This window comes from Phalacrocorax carbo, chromosome 13, assembly GCF_963921805.1.
Source record: "Phalacrocorax carbo chromosome 13, bPhaCar2.1, whole genome shotgun sequence".
Classification (NCBI taxonomy): domain Eukaryota; kingdom Metazoa; phylum Chordata; class Aves; order Suliformes; family Phalacrocoracidae; genus Phalacrocorax; species Phalacrocorax carbo.
The window spans coordinates 8,704,378-8,724,803 of record NC_087525.1 but is presented as its reverse complement, the minus strand read 5'-3'; the positions used below and the strand labels follow the sequence as shown (position 1 = coordinate 8,724,803).

Here is a 20,426-nt window from a genome sequence, read left to right as displayed (position 1 = left end):
AGATGCATGCTGCAAGTCTGTGTTTAAAGTGAAACTGTGTCTCAAGAATGTATGTTTCACTTGCACATTGTTAACCAAGGACGCCTTTCACTTCCCAAGACCCCCACCTCAAAAATAACTTCAGCATTTTATATAGATAAATAAAAAGCCTCACTTAAAAGGGGGATATTGGACATTCAACACTTTGGAAAATTTGGTTACTTATTTAAAAGCTTGTGTGTAGATTTTGAGAAATTACACTGCAGAATCCCAGGTTGGAACAGTTGGCCCTGAGGAACACTATAATTTTGGGCTCATCCCTCCTCTCATAACAGTGTAAGCTGTCACAGTTTTTGAAACCTGTGAAGTGATGGTAACACCAATGAGAAAAGAATTACTGCTTTTCCTGTTAAAGCATTTATTTACTTACCAGAAAATGTCCCTTTGCAAAGGCACTCTTTTATCCGATTAGCTTTTCTGACATGAAATGCTTTTGTAATCTCTTGATTCATGAAGGCTTCTTTATTCATAATATTCTCCACCATCATTCGCAAATCAAATACTTCCAAGATTTCAGCAATCTGAGCCAGTCTTGTGAGATCTTTTTCATTTTCATCCAGTTGCCCTGTGTACAAAAACTGCAAAACAGTTTTAAAAGGTCCGGCCTGCACAGATGAATCCATTTTTACCACAGTTACAGGACACATCCTATTCGAGACAGGATTCACTTGCATTTCCTTATGCACACTAACAAACCCCTTACCCCAGGATGACAGAGACCTGGCTGCAGAATTTGTTTCACCAGGTTCGGGTTCTAGCACATTTAAAGAGTCAGTACTTTCTGGTGGGGGAATTTTAACATCAGCAGATTTCAAGGATAGCTCATCACCGTCACCATTTGTCTCAAGGTGACTTGTCAGAACATCCTTATTTGCATTTTCTTTATTACTCTGTGTTTCATCCAAGTCTGGACTTTCCTCACATTCCATTAAGAAAAGGTCATAAAACTTTGAAGAGGAGGTAGCTAGGTAAATCTTGTGAGCAAAAATGTAGTCCTGCTCCTGGAGAACAAACATAACATCTGCACACAGTGGGCTGTCCAATAAATATCCAGCTTCATTCATGCTTGATACGGGACACTCAGGAATTTTGATAACCGGAGGAGGGGCTTTTGGAGGTAGGAATGGAGCCTGAAGCAAAGGTTTTTGGACCTTCTTCAAATGAGATTTCCAGAACTGCAGGTGCCTTCTGGAGATCAGGGCAGCTCTAATTGCATTGTCAAACACGTCTTTAATCCCAAACTGGTCAAATACACTGGTTTCATAGTATGGTATCCCAAGTTCCTTGGCAACCTCTCTGCCTCTTTCTGGTGGCAAAATGTCTCCTCTTTTTATCGGCCTAGGGTTAAACAGAAAGAAACCTTCTCACATACAACAATCATCACAAAGTTACTCCAGAAAGCATGGAATCTTACAAAATGTCTCAGCACCAATTCTGAGATACATATCCCTCAAATGAAACAAAATATAAAATTAAGCTAACAAAGCCCTTTGGAAATCAACCACCATGACTCCAGAGAGTTTTAGAATAGCACATACTTGTAATTTTGTTTAAGTTTGGTAGTGTCTTTGCACTGTTAGGAGAAATATGTAGAAATCATTTGCACAAAATGGAGCAAGCTTTCTCTCTATTAAAGGGAAATTTACAGTAAAAAAGTCGATAGGATGCTTGAGAACTTTCATTATTTAAAAAAGCTAACTCCCCTTTCTGCTCAGATATTCTGTCAGTATCTTTCTTTGTATCCATCATTTAAACTCAAATGGAAATTATCATGACATAGAAATCCCACAAATATAGCTAAATGTGAAATGAGAAATATATCTTAAGCTTATGCTTTTTCAAGAAAATAATAGCAGCCTATGACAAAAGTGTAACTGAACACACACTTCAAGAGATAGGCCCGTTTTGGTTGTAGAAGCATTGCGTAGGAACTCATGAATTTTCAGAGCAGCTCTAATACACGACGTAGGGTAAAACCAACCAGAAAAAAAGTCTGGGCTAGGATCCATTTTCCCAACAAAAAATCATCTCACCAGAAGACATGACCCAACAGCGTGTTCTCTGAGCATACCATATTGGGCAGACACATGCTGGCACAGACTTAACACACTCCAGACAGCAGCTTGCTTTGGTTGCCAGCTAATAATCAGTTCAGGTGGCACAAGTCTGTGCTAGACATGCAGAGTACTGATTCAAAGTTTATTAATGGTGAAATCAGAAAGGAAGATTAGGGCCAAAGAAGAATTTTGAGTTCTGAAAAAACCTTCCCTTTTAAAGAGTCAACCAAAAAGCCCACCCCACCCACATAATGAAAAAAATGTTGAATAAAAAAACAAACCTAGGAAAACCGTGTTACTGAATCAAGAATTTGAATGTAATGCAATGCAATGCAAAGTTTTCTAAGAGCCCATGTAATATTAGTTCAATTACTTTATGGAAATCTGTTATAATACAGTCTTTAATTACAAGATCATGGATATTATTTCCATGAATCTGGTTTCATTCAGATTCACATGAAAGGAGATCAGAACTGAGTAGGTAATTGTGGGACTGTTTTGCCCAAACATGTGAATGCTTGTCTTTTGTATCTGGGAAAAGCAAAGCTTCTCCAGAATGACCCCAAACTCTCTTTTAATCTCAAATTTCATTTGTAACCACTTTGTTTTCTGCCATGATCTAGGATTACACTTACAAAAAATAATTGAGAATTAAGAAAACCTGAGTAGGATCTGTCAGTTTAGAACAGTACCTGACAGTAGCGACGGTAGGACATGATACACATGTTCACATGGAGAAAGATATCTACAAAAACCTCCAGGAACCATTACTGTCTCTTTATTATTGTAGTGTTCAGGCATCCAAACAAGTTTAGATGTCCAATGTGCAAAAATATTGTGGGAAACACGTAATACCTGCATGTGTTAAAGAACTAACCAACTCAGACGACAGAATTAAAAAGAAGGAAGCATATATATTCTCATTTTATAAAAAAAGACGACCAGGCTCTTTCACTTCTCTTTTGAAAGTATTGTACCTGGTTACCAAGGTGATTTTTTTTAATTCATATTTTTGTTTAAACCTTACCTTGCCAAAGGCCGTCTGGCTCTGTTAACAGCCTCAAGATCTGCATAGCGGAGATCTAGTTGGCAGCCCACCAGGATGACAGGTGTGCGAGGACAGAAGTGCTTGATTTCCTGATACCACATTGTTTTCACATGATTCAGGGAATTAGGATTAGCAATTGAAAAGCACAGAACAACTACATCAGACCTAGAAAAGTAACAAGAGAATAACCAATTAAAAACCAACAAACATGCTTTCTGCTGCAGCTTCACCTATTTTCATAACTCGACCTTAAAGTTAGTCCACTCTACACTTTGAAAAATGCGCTGGCACCCAGATGTCAGAATACATGTTGTTCGTGCAGAGGTTTGACAGAAGCTACACATTTCACCACAAAAGCATGGGAGCACAAAGCCACATACCTAGGAAGCACTGTCCCTCTGAGCAGAGAGGTCCCTGCACATTTGAAGAGACAACTAAGAAGGGAGGTAGGGTTTGCCATTCTCTGCTTTTACACTGCAGTTATTCACAGGCTGTGATCGCTCAAGAAATAATTCTGCTGACTGGACACCTAAATTGCAATTCAAGTGTCATTGGCGCTTAGGAATTAGAAAGGGGTTATGCAAAACTTCAGAACAGCCACACAGGCAGACACAGATCGCTTCTGAACTTGTCATGGAGAAATACCTTTACCGCACCGTTTTAGATACTGAGGTGGTCTCTTGCAATGCACTTTGCACAGCAATTCTCTAATATCTTTAATAAAGAACCTGTTAGAGGGTAAATTACTGCAGAATGACCACTTCTACAATATAAGCAAAAATAAACATTATGATGAATATAAGTTCAGTGAAGTGTAGAATAGGAGAGTGGCTTAAATCAAAGCATGACAATATTTGCAGGCTTTAAAAGGTTTTAAGGAAACATAAAGTACTTCACTAAATAAACTCGCTTTATAAATTTCAAGTATGAGGATTAAGGTTGACAGTTCATCCACTAAACCACCACCTAACTCTTGTCAGAGCTAGCACACTAGGGCAGAGAAATGCGTGAATACTCGTCTCAGGGCACTCCTAACTTGGGGCAATTTCATTATTTATAAACTGGGATGGGATGTTACAAAACAGTTCTTAAGCTCTTGGGTCTCTCATGGGGAAAAAAAGAAAAGAAGAAAAAAGTTGAATTGAAACCCTTAAGAAAAATTGCGGGGGACATTTTGATGAGGCAACTTATTGCTACAAAATTGTCAGCAGGATAAGCTCAGTAATACCATGTCTATCTCACTTCTAGTATTCTTTAATTTAGCACAAATGTGTTGTGTCTGCAGTTTGTGTAACGTACAGAGCAGCAGCAGTGAGTCTTAACATTCACTTTTTAAATAATGAAATACCTCCTCAGTACTGCTGCTTTCTACATTTCACTGAGGGCACAGTTATATCCAGCAAGACCATTTCTAAAGATAGCTGCATACAACACAGGTACTGCTGTTAGCATAAATATAATGCAAGAGAAATGCTCCTGCTCCAACTTTGTATCTTACATAAACTGCAACACATCTGTCATACCTAGAAACAAGGCCTTTTCAAACTGGAAAGTTATCTACTAAACAATGACGAGGTAAGCAGCTAACACAGCAGTCTTCTACATAACTGAAGAAATTACCCTTTAAACCCAAACTTGCTCTGTTCAAGGTCACATAAGAGTAAAACCTAGGCCGCAGCAGACATTTGCTTAGCTCCAAGATAGGAGGAATCAATGTACAGCTAGGATAAAACTCAATTGTGTTACACATACCCTAATCTGGTCAATTGTTGTTTAATTCAAGATCATCAGGACTGCCTGAGAGGCAAGCCTTGGCTGTCTGGCTGGTCCTAACTCTAAGCATCTTAGAGAGACAGACTGTCTTGCACCCTTCACAAATTAATACCTAAGCCACGTAACTGCCATCACGAGTATCCAGTCCCCCTGACTCTACAAACCACAAGACACAAATCACATCTCTCAGAAGGCCAAAAGGAAACAGAGCTCCAGCAGGAGTCTGCAGGCAGGAGATGACAACAGCTCCCCTGCGGCTGCTGACCGATGCCGGGCTGGCCACACATCCGCGCTCCTGAGAAAAGCCAGCGATGATCTATTTCCTTTGACAGAACAGGCACAGACTATCCAGCAGATCGGCCCCAGCACAGCTCTGCGTGTGTTACAGCCCTTGCCAAGAGAGTCTCCTGTTTTTGCCACAGAGCTCCATGTAGCTCTTGAGCAACTCATCACCTCTGACCTTCCCTAAGCCACCATAAAACTGAGCCGGGGAAAGCTCGTTTCTTTACCCATAACTCACAACACACATAGTGTTGCACTAACGTGACATTTCCATCCTACTGCCTTCTGAATGAAGTGAAAAACAGAATAAAGAGGTAAAAAAGTATGATTTGCATATTATTTATCCTGTGTTAAAACCTGGACTTCCCCATAAAATGAATATCCTAGAGTTCTATACTGAACTGGGAGAAATAAATGGCCCTGTGCCATAAACAGGATGGATGAGAAATCACTGGGTAGTGACAGAGTTCGCACGCTGAACCAGCACCACACCTGGGTCTGCAAGCTCGCAAAACACATCCACCTTATCATAATAAATTAAGTTTTCATTCAAGTCATAAGCATGATTTACACTACCAGCACAAACTGGAGACAGTAATATATGAGGAAGATGAACTGTCTACATAGGAATGAACATTTGGGGAAAACTATGCTTTGGAAACTTTAATTAAAATACCTACAATTCCTTTTAATGTCAAAGGCACATTTACAACTTGCTAACGCCTCAGTATAAAGTTTGGTTTGACACTTGTTCATAAAAGCCAGAACCTGTCAGGTTAAAACAATGTATTAATATTTCCCAAACATTAAAAATTTACCAATGTTATTTTAATATTCTCAGGGAACATAAAAGGACAGGACTTAAAAAAATTCCAATTTATTGCCATTTTTGTGCAGTTTGGGTACTTGGAGGATGAGAAAGGATGAATCAGGTTTACTTCTGCTTTCTTCTTTCTTTCTGCAGCAATATATTCACAAATACAAGCTGCTTTCTTCTAAAAAGACATTTCATTACTATTTCCTAGTAAAATTGAGGAACGATTCAAGAAACATTTCCAGAGACTTGAATACCAAAACGTGCTTCAGAACTTCCCCGTCACACTCCTCCTAGAGCACCATCCAACTGAAATAGGCAATAGATAAGGTACTGCTCGCATCTACCTTTGTTAAACACAACGAAAGTGTAATCATACACTTCCTGCATATACTGATGTTTGATACTGAAGCATCACAAGAAACAAAGATAAGTATTACAAATAACTCAGCACAGAGAAATGGTAGCTTGGGTATCCAACACTATCTTGTAGATTCAGTGGTACATGTTGGAAATGCTTAACTCATTTATTCTTACATTCTGCTCTTCAGAGTTTTATCAGAAAAAAACTGTGAATCATCTACTCTTAGTATTTGAAACATCTGAACATACTCAAGTATCACCAAAACTCAACTCCTGTGCGACTTGCTCTAGCACATGATCAACCACCAGTGAAACACTCTGCATCACTAATGTAAGAAAACAGGTTTCTTTCTGCTCACTGGGGCTCCAAACAGGGGAGAACGCAATGTAAATGTGTGGGACTTGGCAGGTGGAGAAGGGGAACAAATCCCTCAGCTGTAGGGAACCACCACTCACACGTTTGTCACTTCCTGGCTGACCAGACTCCTGCATCGGAGTCTCGCACTAAAGTGTAAGAGCACCATAAAAGCACTTCAAATGCTCCCCTTGGAGTCACAGAAGTAATTCTTAATGCAAAACATACACATCTGAAGTCAGCCCAGCTTAGTCTAAATATAGATATGGACTTCCTATAGGAGGCTCCTGTGGGCAAAGAAAGAACCTTAGCACTATATTGAGAAGGAACCCATCTACCTAACGTAGGTATTACCTCAATGCATTCAGCAGTATTTTCCCAAACTTGGATAAGGACTCTTGATGGAAGCAACCACCCCTTTTTAGACTTCAGAGAATGAAAAGGAACCCTCTAGACAACCCAATCTGTGGCAGGGATCAGCACATGGTGTGCTGCCATCCTGTAGGCTCCTAGCGTGAGTTATGAACTGTATCAGATGTACAGAGAGCAGTCCAAGCCACTGCCAAAAAGCAAGCAGTATAGCAATGACAAAGCAAGACAACTTTGAATTATCAATCTCAGGCTTCAGCAGTAGTCAAGCTTCAGGTAACCACTGTAACCATTTGGAAGTTACTCTGCAATCACTACAACGAGAAACTCATGAGATGGGAGAGAAAAAGAGAGATATTAGCTATGTAACAAGCCTTTCTGATGGAGCTGTTCGAAGCATCAGAAAAGTTAATGTTTTCTAAGTAGAGCTGTTCGGAGTAACAGAGCACTCCACTGGTTTGGGACAGAGACTGTGAAAGACTCATCTGCTTACATGCGACGTGTGTCCCAGAGCTGGTGTAATGAGCTGCACTGCAGATGTACCTACACACCACATTGCTGATCCATCTCTCAACGAGAAACTGCTACTCATTTTCCATCTTCACTAATACTCTTATTTTAGACAGAACTTCAAGGAAACAGCAATATTAAATGACACCTCATATATTCTATGGCAAGTGTGTTTAAAAGTTTAATGTTTCATAGTCTGAATCGAGTTATAAACTGTAGTCTGTCTGCTTATACACTAGCATGGGTTTATGTCTCATTAAAGAAACAGGCTGCCTTCTGAAATGTACACACTGCATTACCTGGGAAGTTGTTCCCTCTAGTTTATAATTTACGAGTTACTGGGGAAAATTGCTGCACGCAAGAATTGCTGGTCATGTGTAAGGGGTATCATTTGCCATACAGTCATAGAATAATACTGTTGGGTTTGGAAAGGGGAAGAAATAAAGCTGTGAGGAATACAGAATGTGAAGAGGAGACATCTCTGATCTGGAAATCGATGCAGGGAGTGGGACAGAGGAAAAGGAGAAAGACTGAACTGCACTGCCATGCTATCTTCTTGTCTTTCTAGAGAACAAGCCAAAAGTACATATTTTGTTTTAGAGAGCTTAAATGAGACCCAGGAGTTAAATCTGACAGAATCAGTTTAAGGGTAGACAACTTACATTTTGGTTGACAAAAAAAATCTGTTGCACATATTAAATAAACCAAACTTTAAGAATAGACTTGGGGGTGGATTGAGGAAGGATCCCGCCCCCCCCCCAGTGGATTTATCTTATTATAGTCTTTATTTTTCCCTGTTTTTAGACAGAAGCAAGGTTGAAGTACGGGAGCCTATTAGAATTTTACAGAGCAAACACTTTGGTAGAGGTTGATCCAAATTGTTAGACTCTTGACTTTACCAGAACAGCTAATCCTTAGACATTTATTTGTCAACAAAAGGTTGTTTTGCTTTTACTCCTTCTGCCATCATTTTTGTTCTTTATACATTTCCCATAATTTTCCCAAGATTCCTCAGAGACCTGCATCACAGCTGCACTTATCCCACTTGAGAGCAGAATTTGACAGGAGCTATCTCTAGTGTCCACCCGCACAGTCCTTCAACCACCTGAAAGGAAAGGTTGTGTAGGGCAGCAGCCTGAGTGCAAATACCAGCTCCCAAGTTCCCAAACACAGTAGGTTCAGGCAGGAGAAGGCCATCTAAGAACTAACTTGAGAATCTCATCTATGGCTTAACAAAACCCTGCTACATCTCCATGTCATTCCAGATACATTTTGAAGAGAGATATTCACTCAGTTATACAAAATTTTTCATGCATGCATCTCACTGAGCTGAAAAAAAAATTATGCAGATAAGCAAGGCTGATGATGTTTGAAGTGGACTCAGTTTTTAGTAAATGCAGTTGCAGCCATCACATGAAATGACAAGAAATTCATTAAGTGACTGGTAAGCATAACAAAATGACCTGAAGACTTATGCACACACACTCAAAACAGATGAGAGGCTAGGAAAACAGAAATGCAGGGGGTGCCTGGCATGTGAAGAACTGAAGATATCCCGGTTAGGCAGGGCAAGACCATGCAGCGCCCTGGATGTGAGCAGGAGAATCAATTAGTTCTATACTTTACCGACAGCAGTGAAGCTTCTTATGTACTGGTGTAATATGCGAAACTGTCAAAATGCCCTGAAATATATTCAGATTTTGTGGTAAGTAGCATGCAGATCTATTTATAAAATTTCTGTAACGTCATTTTTAGTAGGAAACAACAATAATAAAAAGAAGATAAAGCTTCCTTTAAGAAAACTGCATATTTCAAGACTGTGCTTCAAAAGTGGAGAGAGTTTTCCCATACATTCCTTACAAATAATATATCATTCTTAAGTGTTAAGCATTTTAAAATATCTTCTATTTTCTTTGAGGTACTCATGGGAAAACAGTGATGCATTTACAGAGAATGACAAAAAATGTTTTGATATCGCAAAGAATGATTAAAATATCTCATTTTCCACTGCAGAAACATGTAAGAGCTACTTTTATTGTACAAATGCCTGACGAGCGGTAATGGTAAAAAGAACGGCAAAGCCGTGTGGAGCAGTGTAACAGGAGGAAAATAATTTTATTTTTAATTTAAAGGACTGCTTACAGAGTCTTGGAATTTGTTTCATTTTATCGCTGACTATAAGGAGTAAATTCACCCATAATTCTGGTTCAGCATTTACATATGAAAAAATTCCACCTTAGTGCTAAATAGAAGTTCGCAGTTGAAACAGGCTGCCTGCAAGTAACCCTAGCATGATTCTGGGTCAAATTGTGCCAGTAGAGTCAGTAAAACTCTCTTTGGAATCAGGTATGTTTGCAGTATACACATCCATCATAACATACCAATATATGCCTTTTCCCCCTTCCCTGGAGCAGAGATCTCAATTACTGCATTTCTAACGCAGGAACAAAAATTCTATGGTAAATTGGATTCTAGAGATAGTTAATTGAGGCCGAAATATTCTGTGTATCGCATGCAAAGTCAGGGTTTATAAAGGTAAGACACAAAGCCTGAACACCAAATCAATGGATAAAGATGAAAGAAAATGATAGAGCAGAAGAAGGTACAGGGCTAGCTGGAACACATCCAATCAATCCGGGACAAACACCAAAACTCACAGTAACATACAAAGGGACTGAGAAAAATATAGCTAAAAGCGCTTTTGTAAGACATATCAGCTCATTGCTACTGCTGGCTCCAGACAGCAGTCAGAAAATGAAATAATGAGAAATAAGTTCACAAAAGAGTGGAAAAGCAGAAACATAGGGAAAGGTGGGCTTTTCAAACTTATTTTCTGTTATTGAAAGGAGGCAGCTTACAGATAAGAACTACAGCTGCCTCTCTACAGAAAACCAACGAATTTTAATCAAAGATACTGCAGAAGAATAAACAAAAGAAGAAATGAACCATTTCTTTACTCCTGGACCCATCCTCTTAAAAAACTCAGGAACCAATGATCAACTAGGAAAACATATTGAGTTTAAAAGAAGTAACAAGAGATTTGCTTAAAAAAAAATATTTCAAGGTAGGCGAGGGATGTAATGATGGAAAAGAAAAAAAAAAAAGGAAGATCCAAAGCTAGGTCCTAAAATTCAGTAAAAGCAAAATTCCTTATAAATACCAATAAAGAACATGGATAGGAAGCCAGGAACAGGACAAAGGAGGAGGCGAAAAGCCAGAGAATATGAAAGAATGATAGGGTTTGGTTTTCATCCAGTATGAGAGTGACTTCTGAAGTCACAGAAGACATGAAAACTGAGCATTAACAGATGCCAGATGCATCTCCTTCTCTGGGGACAAAATATGGACTTTCATATTTTTTACTTTCTTTGGCTATCACCAAAACTGCCTTTTCCTCTTTTTGTATTTTGAAAAAACTGTCAAGAAATTTTAACTGGCAAGTTGATGTCACAAAGGTATTGATAAGAACTCAGTTTAAAACAGTTATATCTGGTTGTGCAGAGTGGTTTACATAGTCTGACATACGTATGAGGAAATCCAGACTGAGATCCCGAGACCCTTGGAGCAGAAAACAGCTCAAGAAATTCACCTAACACCTATTCACAAAGAAATAATTCACTAAGATCAAGATTTTGATGGAAAGTCACTTCTCAGGTTTAGCATTTCCAAAATATTACGATGTTGCCTTGCAGTCTTTTAGGATGGAGCCCAGATGCCCTCTTTACTCAGCCACTGATTTAGGAGAGCAAGGAAAATGGAAAATTATGTAATACCACAAATAACATTTGATACATACTTTTTCACTCCAGTCAAGGAAAGCTTAAAGCGTTACAGGTGTCTATTATGGATTGATTACACATACCACAAGTTGAGCCTCAGACACCCCCAACAGTCATTTGGCACATACCTTTTTAAAGAAGGAAGGATTCCTAACAGCAATTCCATAGCAACCTCTTTCTACTCACAATATGGAACCACGGTGTGATGCAGAGAAGAAAAGTAGTAGATCTGCATTAATTTCACTGGCTTAAGCATATAAAGCATACACTTTCCCATCGACCGAGTGAAAAAGCCTCAAATGTTAATGTAGTTAACAAAAGAAGAAAAAACTAGTCATACACACACCATATCAGAATACAATTACTTGAGAAATCTATTTCTGTGAACCTCTCTGCTTATTCTAGTCTTTCTTGGGGCTGATCTGAGTCAAACTCAAAAAAGGAAAAAAAACTCATAACAAATATAATTTTTTTTTTTTTTACAGGAGTTCTTCTGGATTGCTTGATGATGAACCAAATAGCTTATAAACCACTGTAAAATAGATGGGGAGGCTCACAACTTTTGGTATTTGAAGATGATGTGAAGATACTGCATATCACTTTTTTGTGGCAGCAAAACATAGCAAAAGGAAGCAGCCAAGGTGGGAGACATCTGAAAACAACTGGATAACCCACTGGCTGACCCTTTGCTAACAAAGCACAAGACTGTCTTATGTCTCTTAAGTGCTATTGCTGTGAAGACACATTTCTGATGATCCCCTCCAACCCACGCCAGGAGATGGCTTGCAAGGTACGTGGAAGGAGGAGAATTATTGTAACATAGAAACAAGGATAGCAAGACTGCAGTGGAAAGTCTGGGCTTTCATTCAAAGCACTTCTGAAACCTTGGACCTTCTCTGAAGAAGGGAGAGTAGCTGCTGGCCCACTCTCAGCTTAGGCACAGGCAGTGAGTGACAGAGGGAACTGATCTAACTAAAGGCAAACCGAGTCACTCTGTGAAGACACCTACCTCACCACCACTAATCTCATTGAATTTGCTTAATACAAATACTGTTTTACATCAAAGCTACCTGGGTTTTGTTTTTATAGAAATATCATCATCGCTGTTCTCTAAGAACAAAAAACAGGAAACAAAACAACCCTAAAGAGATAGGTGGAAGTCTTCAAATATCAGTGATAAACCCCTCTTCTCATGGACCCTTTTCAGCAGCGTTCAGAAGGTATACTTCTATGGATTCAATTACATTGAAGTAACTGGTTAAGGGAATTGTAATCACACAGAAAAAGACAAATGCATGTGTTCCTCTGTGTATATACAATACCCACAGGGCTTATGAAATCCATTCACAACAGAGGAAATACTCTAAACATATTTTAGAAGGCTCTGTCAGCAGTCTCACAGCAAGGCTCATTCACATATCTAAGTCACGATAGAAAAAGCTGTTTTCTGTCCATGCTGTATGAACAGATTTTGTTTGGTCTACAGCTCATATTGAAGTTGCAAGTAAATAAATCATCCTGGCTGTATTAGCTGACAAACCACATCCATGGTATTGAGAATAAATATTTCATTGGGACTGAATTAACTCTTTGCAGATTTCTACTCATGTTTACCCATACTAGAGCTGCACGTATAAAAAAAACAGGATATACAGGATATTAATCAAATTGTAGTCACGCATGTTTGCCTGAACAAAACCAGGATGCAAAAGGAAAAAAAAATAGTGCAAGCCAGTCTTTTTCCCATTTTACTTTCAGAATTACTTTGAACACGATGTTGACACTGTCATTCAAAACCAGATTGGACAGGAGGATAAAGAATAGCGCATCCTGACAAGTTGAAATGAAAATTAAGATGTTTTCATGCAATTTTGTGCCTCCCAGGGAAACTGGTACCTAGTAACAACTTGAGCTTTATATGAAGTTCCCACCTTATTTGCAGGCTTAGAGAATACAATAGCACTGAGACTAGACTGTTATTAAACAAAGAGGTGACTAGAAGCTGGAAACCAATACGCTAATCATAACAAAGACATTGTCACTTTACAACATTTTGGAGTGATTTTGCATCAGACAAAACCCGGTGGGACAAAATCAACAAATGACTCTTTGGCATCACATAGTGCCTAAGCTGAACTGAACAGGATACTTCCAAAACTAAAACACACACTCTAGTTTAAGGAAAAAAAACCCTCATACTATAAAACTGCAGCAAATATTTCCACAAGTCTCTCCAGCCACATCCCCCTCCCTCCCTTAAGCTGTCAGGAACTGCTTCCCAAAGCTCCTGGAGGACTGTGATTATTAAACTAAACACCGCACAGCAGAATGCAAGCTGGATCTCACTCTCCATACTCTCATTTTAAAGGATGGCAGTAGAAACATTAACTATTCCATCCTCAGTGGCATTCAAATATGTTTCTGTCACACAACAATAGTGGAAAACACATTCTTTTTGTCATCCTCCTTTCATGTTTCTATCTGTGAAAAATAAAAAATTAAGAAGGATTTATCTTTGCTGCAAGTCCCAGTTCACCCTGTCATCTATAATCTATTTATGTAACATTTTTTAAAACTGTATGGAACAATCTTTTCCAACAAGCAGTAGGTGGATTAATGACCTGCTGGTTCTTGTCACACCACGTTTAGGACAATTAGAGGTCTTGGCTGAGTGTTTGGCTGAAATAAGCCTTCCCCTACACAGGGGACATATGCATAAAAAAATTTTGAAGGGAACCAAAGGGTTATATTATTATATGATCCTTCACACCATCAGAAACATGGGGCAATTGTAGATGTAGCCTTGAGCAGTTTGGCATAAAATACGTCTTTCACTGTACTGCAAGATTTGACTCAGCTATGAGTAGGCTGTAGTTCAATGTACAGAGGTGATTTAAAATCAGTTCCTATAAATGTGAACATTCAATACTGGAAATCTCTTTTTAAATTGCTAAAATAGATACAATACTAAACAATTGGTTTTAAATGAAACATTAAAACCTATTGAAATAATGAAGTACCTAATCAGTACTTACAATTAGGAAATTTTACACTGAAATTCTATTTATAAAATAGTTTCTTTAGAGTTTCGAGTTACTTTCTGCATTAACAGACTTGCAGAAAAACCACTAGTAGAACAGCAGGTTTCCAGAACAGCCTTTTTAAGTCAATCAAGGTATAGCAAACCCAATTCTACATAGATTCACTTCTGCTAACATCACAAATGAATCACTGTGTTCGTATGCTTAATCCCACAAGATCTCAAGTTATTCACATCTTTTTTGGTGTTTCAAGATTAGAATCTAAGTATGTTGTTTCCCCCCTCTCCCGTCCGTCCTGTCAGTAAACATGGGATCAGAGTTCAGAACATGCCTGATTTTGTTCTCCTAATCTCTAGTAATCTTCTCAGTGACACAGTATCTGTTGCCGAATATCAGGAGGCCACATCAAAGAGGAACAATTAGTGGAAATGTGAAGTTACATCCACATTTATTAAAGAAGGTTCCATATGCGGCCAAAAGGTAAAACAATATGTATTCCCATACTTAAGTGGCACTAATATTAAGGTCAATATTACCATAAAGTCAGTAACCTCTCTCACTCACAAACTGATTTATAAATGGTACAGGTTGTGCAGCCCAGATGTGTTGCTACTTTAGCTCCTGACACAAAATTCAAGGTAATCCATGGCTCTGAAAACATAACTAACACAGTGCTATGTACAAAGGAGGGTTTGTCCAAACTGCCACATGGACTTTTACAGTGTGAAAATTTAACTGGTGGATTCAACCAACAGAACCCTCTCCAGCAGTTCTAAGGGGTAGAGAATAGAAAAGGCTGTCATCCTTCAAGGTCACTTGTTTCATCAGGTAGCACAGAGAGGATAAAAACAGTAAGACAGTACATTTTGGCAACATGGAATCCAAAGCTAGGACAGACCCTCAACAAAGGGCATTCCCAGCTGGAAAAAAAAAAAAAATGTCTATGGAAGTTTGATCATCTGCAGTGACTGAAACAGATATGAAAAGAATATGAAAAATTTCAAAAGGTGAAAAAAGTGCAAGGACTGAGACCTCACTCAAATGTCAGTTATGAAAATATCTGTCCAAAATCCATCTTCAGCTCAGTATTTGCCCTATACAGGTAATCTGCTCTCATTATACGTGTATTCAAATGCCTGTTACTCAGCTGTTCTGTTGCGGCCAGATCTAATTACCATTAAACAAAATTGAATAACTATCACTGGCTTCAGTCCTTGTTGAAACTATCCTGAAGTTATATTGTACATGCTGGAAAAATCTAAAAATCTAGATTACTTTTTTTTTTTTTTTTAGAATTTCCAGGTTTAATCAATTCACTAGCAGGCACTTGATACCTATAGAAGAAAAACCTTTCATGAAATTGGTTCTGCTCTCAAGAGGTTAGCTGCCCATTCAACATCACAGGATTTAATAAAGTAAATATTTCATTGAGTACGAGTGATGTTTCCCAACATCTCTCTTTGTTAGTTGCTTGTTAGGCAATTATATCATACACTGCCTATACAGGCAGGGAATGCTGATGTTCAATTTTGTAAAACAACAATCTCATTTTGGGGCATGTTCTTTAAAATTTGAAATAGGACAACAGTTGTGATAGAGCTTAGCAGGCTGTTCAAGGAAATGTAGTGTAGTAAAACTATGCAGCTTTTAAATATTTATATCTTTTTAATCCTTGCAGCAGATAATCCTCTTTGCAGTAGGCAGGAATATGAATACCCTTGACTGTTTTTAAGTCCTTGCTTTTCCAAATTAAGATTTGCAATTTTTTTCTGCCCCAAAATTCTACTACAAGTATTACTTAAAATTTTGCTTGGGTCAATTTACCTTCCGTAAGCAAAGCGCCTGTCTTTGTGGTGGTCCCCAAATGTATCCCACAGCCTGAGAGAAACACTCACTTCATCCACAACATCTCTTGAGCGTTCAAGCACCTAGAACAGAACACATATAACATTCTCTTTCCCTCCATCAAACAAGTACATTTCTAATTTGCTCCGTAAGAAGGTCCAAAGCATACTAGACCATGAGTCTATCGCATATAGTTTTCAGCAAATACTGTATTTTATAAAACTGGCAGAATACACATCTTTCTAAAAATAAGTTTGATTAAAAAAATAACTTTGGAGTGAGAGACTCGGGGAGATACATATTAGACCATGGGTGCAGTAGAGACTTGTGAGCTTGTTGCTGCATCCTGACAAAGAAAGGCTTGCCAATAAATAATAGCACAACCTCACAGCATGTGTTCCATATTTTGTACACCTGCAGTCCTTACCTCTTGGCAGACACGGTACTGATCGATGGCCCAGACAGTTGGTACGTGAGTTGCCAGCAGCTGATACTGAGTCAAGGTTGTATTGCATGCTCTTGCACAAATTAGACGAGTCTTTCCCACTGCGTTGTCTCCAACCACCACACACTTGATAGTTTCAACGTTGGGTCTTTCGTAGTCCATGTCAGTGTCCATTTACCAAAAACTGTAACAAGACAGTTAAACTTGTTTTCTACCACTGTTCAAAAAACAATGCTATTTAGAATCAGAGCCTTCTGCTTCCACTTCTTGAGAGATGCCTGAACAGAACAAACTTTTAAGGAAAAGCTTGTTGCAAACTGTACCAAAGCTAGCTAGACGTTCTTTTAAATACCCCACAGTTATGCAAATGCACAACTATTTTGAACACATTTGGTTTATGCTGTTCACATGCTATTTTCACTTTGGCGTCTGTAAACAGAAGCCTGTTTGCAGAAGATAGATCTTGGTGAAACAAGGACAGGTAGCACAAACTTACCACTTGCTAACACTTTTTAGGCCACAAAGGAGAAAAGACTGGACATCAGTGGGTTTAACCTGAAGGATACCAGTATAAACCTGCCTTCTTTAATCTTGCCCATTCGGGATTTGATTTAGGGCTGTCCAAACAATATTACTAACAGCAAGTCACACAGATGGTTTTAGTTATATGCACACAATCAAACTGACTTGTAACATGACTCCAGAGAGACTCTGTTCTCTACAAACCATGACTCCCATTATATCCTGCATGTATCACACTCTCTTAAATTTCCAAGGAGAAGTTTGTACAGATCATGGACTAAAATGAAACCAAACAGCCCAGCAGAAACTTGCAAATACACATCTACACCTACAAATTCTTTTTCACATAACAATGGAAAGGGAAGATTTTTTAAGATACTATCCTCACAGAAACCTATTATTGAAAATATTTACTTAAATATTCTATGGCAACATATTGAACAAATGCCTGGATGCAAATGTAAGCTGGAAAAAACTGATGTTTGAAAAACTAAAAACAACCCTTGCATGTTTACTACAGTCTGGCATTTTCATAAAAAGGAATATGGGATCATAGTTTGACACATCTGATTTTGATTTTCTAATGTCTAGTAGTCTGGTGAGCAATCTGGTCTCTGCCAGGGAATTGTAATCAAGGGGGGAGAAAAGGGAAAATGCAAGGCACCAACGTGTTCAAGAAGGCTTGGGTAATAATTATTTCAGCAAGGAAACTCATAGCAATTTAATTGACAAAACACAGGTCATCATCTGGAGTGATGGTGTCCTTTTTCCTGAGAAGAAAGCGCTACAGATAAAGAAACCAAATGATTTGTTTTAATACCTTTTTTAATATTCACATCTCATTCACACATAAATGCAGAATATATATTAACTGTCAGGCTGTTTAAAATAATAGATACAAGCTATTTTGGTGTCCATTTTTCACTGTCAGAGGCCCTATGTTCTGATTTAAGAAAAAGCATGTTTAGTAATTACTAGCCAAACACTATTTTTAACTGCATTCTTTCATTATTTAAAGTGATGTAAACCAAGAAACAAAAGTCAGTGTTAGAACTAAATGTTACCCATTTATTTAAAATTTTGAGCATGGACTGCATGCTAATAGCTATACCAGCTAAGGTACAGTTACAATCTTTATGTATGTGTGGACAGGAGGAGTTAGGGACCACATAGACAGCAAGGTGCATGGGTGAGTTTATGCCACTACTGTGTCACACTGGTATTGTTTTCACAGACACTGAATGCTTCTGGAAATGCTAGAGCACAGAGACTAGCCTGTAAGAACATATTTTAGAGTTGTGCTACATTAGACTGAAACATGGGCCCAGAAACTCTTCATCATGGCACAAGTACATGGTTGCACAACTAGAGCCTTGCAATCTCCCAAATGTAGAGCAAGTAACATGGCTTCAAACATACATGCACAAGATCTACTGCATGTCAACCTTAACAGCCTTGTGATACCAACCCGCTATGTTGGCACAGCGGTTTTAGCAGATAAGGAAACAAAGCTATTAAGATATTGCCTTTATCCCTTCATCTGAGTTGTGACCTGGCATCCTGAAAGGCTACTAGAATTGCGGTAAAGGACTACAGAGGCTTCCAGTTACCTGTCTGTGATCCAACCACAGCTGCTTGTTGGATGCAAGCTCCTACGAGGCTGATACCTGCGATGGCCCATGGGCTCTGTACCATCTCCGTGACTCCAAATACAAGAAGAGAAATGAGAGCTAACTCCTCTTTCCTCCTCCACATCCTTTCCAAGAATATAGCCATGATATAAACAAAAGTACCAAAACAACATGTTTTTTTCCACATTACAGAGAATGAGACATATTTCTACATCGTAGCCTCAAAGGCAGAGCCCTGAATGAGTAGCAAAAACCCAAGAGGTTTCAGTATGTGATCTAAAAGAGTTTCATTTCAAGTCTGAGAATAAACAGCAACCCCTGACATAATATCTGGTATTAAATTACTTCATATTTTATTCATGCATGGACTAGACATCACAGATGGAACATGGAAATGTTTACAAGGCTGGAAAACAAAATGAAGGAGTGTGGCTAGCCAGTGTGTCTGGTTGGTTTTAAACTACCAAGCAGAGAGATGCCAAAACAATTTTTCTTCCAACCCAATATTCCATTAAAATGTTGTTACACAGATTAGCTGAGGTTTTATATAACAATCTGATTTTAAAATCCTTCAAGAGTTCTTAAATGGTAGTTCTGCAAAATTGCACTTCAGTCACTCACAAAATATGTATTAAGTACAGAGTCTGGAATCTTAAAAATATTTCTAAGAGGTTAACAAAGCCACTTCAAAATTAATAGGCAAATCTAAATAAAAGTAACAAAAGAAATCAGTGCAATTATTTGCAAATTCTAGAAAAGGAACACATGAAAATAAAGTCTAAAAATTATTATTTTTTTAAATTTCTGATATACTTACTAACTTAATTAAAGGAAAGTTATCACAGATCTCAGACACGATCAATGGCAGTCTAATGAAGATATTTTTAGTGTGACTCAGTACTGCACAGGACAGAGATTAAAACAAACTGGGAATAAAAACAAAATGACAGCTTTGTAGCTATATTAAGGGAAGTTCTTAAATCCATTCCAGTATATATAGGTAGCTATGTGTTAAAAATGTAGATAATTTTAATATTGTTCACTAGTTTTCAGAAAGGGATTAAAACAGAAATAGCTCCTGAAGAGAGTGACACACAGAAGCCTGCACACATATTCAGACACCTCAAATAAAAACAGATGCTAACAGCAAATTACAGTATAAACAATTAGCAAAATGTGTGGATTAAATGCTTACGAATGTAGCCAGAAGCCTTCTGGCTACTGGAATGATTAAAGCCAGGAATATGTACAAGATCTTAAAAATACAGCCACGGTTAGTTTTTTTAAGGTAGCCTCTAGGTTAAGCTTGTGCTAAACCTATTATATAATCACACTGATTAAAAATGCCAAACGTATGTGCAAAACTTAAATGAAAAAAATTCTAGATTTGAGCTCTGAGAATCTGGTAACATCTGGGAAGATCAACTGGAACTGAAACAAAACTGGTTAGACAAGAGCAAACCAGTATCTACAAAGCTTAATAAAAACAAACCAGCATAAAATTCCAAGGCCAGTAAAAAACTTGCTAAATCCAACCTACAACCTGCAATAGT

The 20,426-nt window shown here is 38.3% G+C and overlaps 1 protein-coding gene across 3 annotated transcripts in view; it reads right to left on the bottom strand.

The window, feature by feature from the left end:
• Nucleotides 1-20,426, bottom strand: part of RHOBTB1 (Rho related BTB domain containing 1) — a 54,576-nt gene that overhangs the window by 8,893 nt on the left and 25,257 nt on the right. For 2 of the 3 annotated variants that reach the window (XM_064464757.1, XM_064464758.1), the window contains 4 exons: nt 16,703-16,904; nt 16,255-16,358; nt 3,124-3,309; nt 410-1,377 (listed from right to left, as the gene is read on the bottom strand). In XM_064464757.1, the coding sequence (XP_064320827.1) occupies nt 410-1,377; nt 3,124-3,309; nt 16,255-16,358; nt 16,703-16,894 (1,450 nt within the window). In that variant the 5' untranslated portion in view covers nt 16,895-16,904. Of the gene's footprint in view, nt 1-409; nt 1,378-3,123; nt 3,310-9,236; nt 9,293-16,254; nt 16,359-16,702; nt 16,905-20,426 lie in introns of those variants that run through there. The other variant, XM_064464759.1, reaches the window with a different exon arrangement.